This window comes from Meleagris gallopavo, chromosome 9 (genome assembly GCF_000146605.3).
Source record: "Meleagris gallopavo isolate NT-WF06-2002-E0010 breed Aviagen turkey brand Nicholas breeding stock chromosome 9, Turkey_5.1, whole genome shotgun sequence".
NCBI lineage: Eukaryota > Metazoa > Chordata > Aves > Galliformes > Phasianidae > Meleagris > Meleagris gallopavo.
The window spans coordinates 17,645,207-17,648,806 of record NC_015019.2 but is presented as its reverse complement, the minus strand read 5'-3'; the positions used below and the strand labels follow the sequence as shown (position 1 = coordinate 17,648,806).

General features: G+C 41.7%; 1 protein-coding gene across 1 annotated transcript; it reads right to left on the bottom strand.

Moving 5' to 3' along the window:
* Nucleotides 1-965: 965 nt before the first annotated feature.
* Nucleotides 966-3,594, bottom strand: LOC100548247 (protein CXorf40A-like). Its single transcript, XM_003208490.4, has 2 exons — nucleotides 3,300-3,594; nucleotides 966-1,410 (listed from the first exon to the last, which is right to left on the bottom strand). The coding sequence occupies exons 1-2, from the start codon at nucleotides 3,562-3,564 to the stop codon at nucleotides 1,193-1,195; spliced, it is 483 nt and encodes a 160-aa protein (XP_003208538.2). The 5' UTR covers nucleotides 3,565-3,594; the 3' UTR covers nucleotides 966-1,192.
* Nucleotides 3,595-3,600: the final 6 nt, after the last annotated feature.

Sequence of the window (3,600 nt, the reverse complement as noted above, 5' to 3'; positions counted from 1 at the left end):
GGACGAGGGGAAACGGACATCAGCTGCAGCACAGGAAGTTTCGCACGAATGTGCGTAAGAACTTCTTCACGGTGAGGTGACGGAGCACTGGAACAGGCTGCCCAGGGAGGTTGTGGAGTCTCCTTCTCTGGAGATATTCAAGTCTCGCCTGGACGCCTACCCGTGCGACCTGGTGTAGGGAACCTGCTTTGGCAGCGGGGTTGGTCTCGATGATCTCTGGAGGTCCCTTCCAACTCCTACAATTCTGTGATTCTGTGCATTTCTCAGTGATGTTTCTAGTGCAGCCCAAATAAAGATTGTCCTTAATTGCTGCCAAAGTGCAAGTTAAGCTTTGGATAAAAAAAAAAGAGCATATTCCCTGCATTTGCCCTGTGTCCATAATAGAACAAGTGCCACCCAAGGAGAAGCAGGGGTGTTCTGCCTGCATGGGGAGCTGCTCCATTCTCAGCATCTCCGGGCAAGACGTGCAAATGTTCAAATAATCTGTCTTAATAAAAAGTCTTCTCCAGCTCTCCTATCCTGTTTTTGTTTGTTTGTTTGTTTTCTTTTTTAACTGCTTAGCTCCTAAAAGGGAACAGCTTCAGACCAAAACAAAGAGGGGTGAGCGTCACTGCCTTTCATTGAAGAGAATGTGTGGGCTTGCTACCAGGGAATAGTTTCATTTAGAAATGAAGAATAGTATGGTAATGCCTCTGTTTCATGTGAGAAATGAGTTCAAGATCAGTGTATGAGATTCATGCAATTCTTTAAGCAACTGTTTCCCAGTGGTGGTCTCTAATCTCAAATTTGAAGAAATTGCTTCAGATATAGCAGCTGACTGAGAGGTTGCTAGTGTTAGTTTTTTTTTTTCCTGAATACTTTATTATATATTATATATATATATATATATATATAGCCAGATACACGTGCATCATATAACATTAGGCTGGAGTCATTTTAAATCAGAACACATTACCTCAACCATGCATTATAAAATGATGATTTATTTACACTTACATGTACATAAAACATCTAGTAGAACATCACTCATTTTCAGTCATGAAAAATGGGATCTTGATTATCTCTCTTCAAAATAGTAATTCTTCATGCAATTACTTTTGGAAGGAGTTCTGTTCAATTCACTGGTATTTAAGAAGGTGATCTGTCAAGAAGTTTGCATTCAGGCAGAAGAAAACACAGTGTGAGGCAACTCCTATGATTCTGATGGGATCAGTTCATCAGGGATGTTGACCTGCCACACTCCTCTGCTCCCTTTTGCAGGGATTGGTTCCAGAAGCCATCTTGGATTTGAAACAACAGTCAAGTATTTCTGTTCTAGATGACTGAGAACAGCTTTGTTTTCCAGCTCCAAAATCTTTTCAGGGGGCAAATCTTCTGGATACAGGGATGTCTCTCCAATGTCAATTAATCCTGTATCAGAAAAAGAAAACAGTTTGAGAAACTAGAAAAAAGTTTTCCAAAAGTAAATCCTCTCAGAGCCCATACAAAACTGCTAATTTATGCTGCCAGAAGAAGACTACAAAACAAGACTGCACACCTTAAACAAGTGTCGGCTGTTGCAGAAGACAGCTGGTGTGACTGACTTTGTAAGCTGAAGAACAGCAGAAGCACGCAGTAATACAGCTCAGTGATAGATAATTGTTAGAAGAAGCCTGCAACTAATCAGATAGAAAACTAGCAAAAATTTCTCACCTACATTTGTCCTTGAAACTGGTTCATTGATTTGTCACCTCCCATCAGGACTCCACTAACACCTTAAAATCATTAAGTCATATGGAAATTCCTGCTCTCTGGAACCCTTTTTACTCTTGTAAAATTTACTTACTTTATCACATGTTGCAAGAGGGAATTTCAATGTTGTTTAAAGATTAAAAATACTAAATTACCAAGGAAGCTTTTACAACTACTCAGTTTAGCATGCACTTTACATGAAGGTTATCAATCCACACATTCCTTAGTACCTAACAATTTTCAGCACCAAAGAACCAGAACAATCTTCTGGAACATGCGATAGAAGGAATTGCTAAAAATATGCAAATGAGAATGTGAGATACAGGGTGTGAAAACTTTATTGACACCTACAATAAGAGGGAATGTTCGACACAAACTTTGTGAGTATTCAGAGCAATAACGCACATTATTCTTCTTGTTGGAAATATCCAAATAATTTATCAAGACGGTATCTCTGATAAAGCAGATTTTATTCGCAATTGCGATGTTGGGCCTCCTGCAAGCAGGAGAGCACGCAGAAAACAGCTTTATATCTTTTATGCCCCATTACTTGACGCTTATCTCTTTCTCCCCTGGTTCCTCATTGTGAACCTGAAGTACTCAGCCAATCTTCCCGACACTCAACTAAACATACAGATACTGGCTAAACATCAATTTTTGCTAGCTAAGCATATGTCACTAATTAGTTCTCACTCTTGCTCATTCAACACTCGGTCATCGTTTCTGGGCATCTGCTCGTCCTTGCATAGAGATAAGCGTGCAAGGAGGATAGGGGCAGTACCCCAATGCCTGCCTGTTGCATCCCAACCTACCCACAGAGCAAGGCAAGCCAGCCTTGTGTAGAGGCTCTGGCTTCTTTGGTGTTTGTTAATTCTGTTTTTCTTTTGCCAAGGGTCTCTTATCCAAACAGAATAGCCCTACAATATGCTTTCTAGCCCATAATACTACACCTATACTATTTGGAACATTTAAAAATTATTGCAGTTTTGCAAGCAAGAATAAATCACACAATTCAGCAACTGTATTTCTAAAGTATGTTACTAACATATGATATTTCTACTTTTTCACATCAGCTATTTCTAAGGACCAGTTACAAAATAGAAACGCATTGTTCTCTACTTCTTCAGATCAATTCCCCTTTCTAACATCTAATGCAGAAACAACATTCCATTCCTACATTCTGCACAAAATAATTTAAGAAGCATCACTCTATCTTAACTTTGTACTACAGAAATAAAATCATTCACTGCCCAAGTAGTAAGACTGATAGAGCAGCTGTAGAACTGAAACAGAACTGATCTAACATGACATGAAAAGCAATGCTGTATCGTAAGTTCTCTTGACTGTACTGTACTGTAAAACGCTGCAAGATTTCATAAGCTCAAAGATATTAAAAAAAAAAGTGGAACTGCCCCCTGCCCAGAGATGCTCAGCTCGGGGAGCAGCAGCACTGCCCAGCACGGCTGGATGGCGATGCCCGGCCGTGCAAAGCAGGACGTACCCGTCTGAGGAAAACACGCTTAGACATGAAAAGCTTGCTCGGAAATGCACGGCCCAAAGCTGCCTACCTGCAATAACTCCTCTGCCGAACTGCTCCCCTTTTTCCAGCAGCTCTTGCACCTCCTGCAGCGTCATTCCCAACCTATCCAAAAGAATCGCCCTCCACGACTCATCCTCCCAGTCCTTAAGGGCGATATGAACAGCCACGGTGCGGTTCCGGTACTTGGCGAGCACCGGCCGCCAGCGAGTCTCTATGGTCTTGATCCGGTTTAAAACCAGCCCAGCGTAGGGTTGGCGGAAGGAAAGGCATCCGACCTTCATCTCTGCTTTCATCGGAACCCGCCGGGCTTCCGATACGCAAACACAGCC

What these genes read in the sequence shown, in the direction of transcription:
- LOC100548247 (XM_003208490.4), bottom strand. Translation starts at nt 3,564, where the DNA reads ATGAAAGCAGAGATGAAGGTCGGATGCCTTTCCTTCCGCCAACCCTAC. An exon ending in CGGCAGAGGAGTTATTGCAG is followed by an intron (nt 1,411 to 3,299) that starts GTAGGCAGCTTT and finishes TTTCTGATACAG; the next exon opens with GATTAATTGACATTGGAGAG.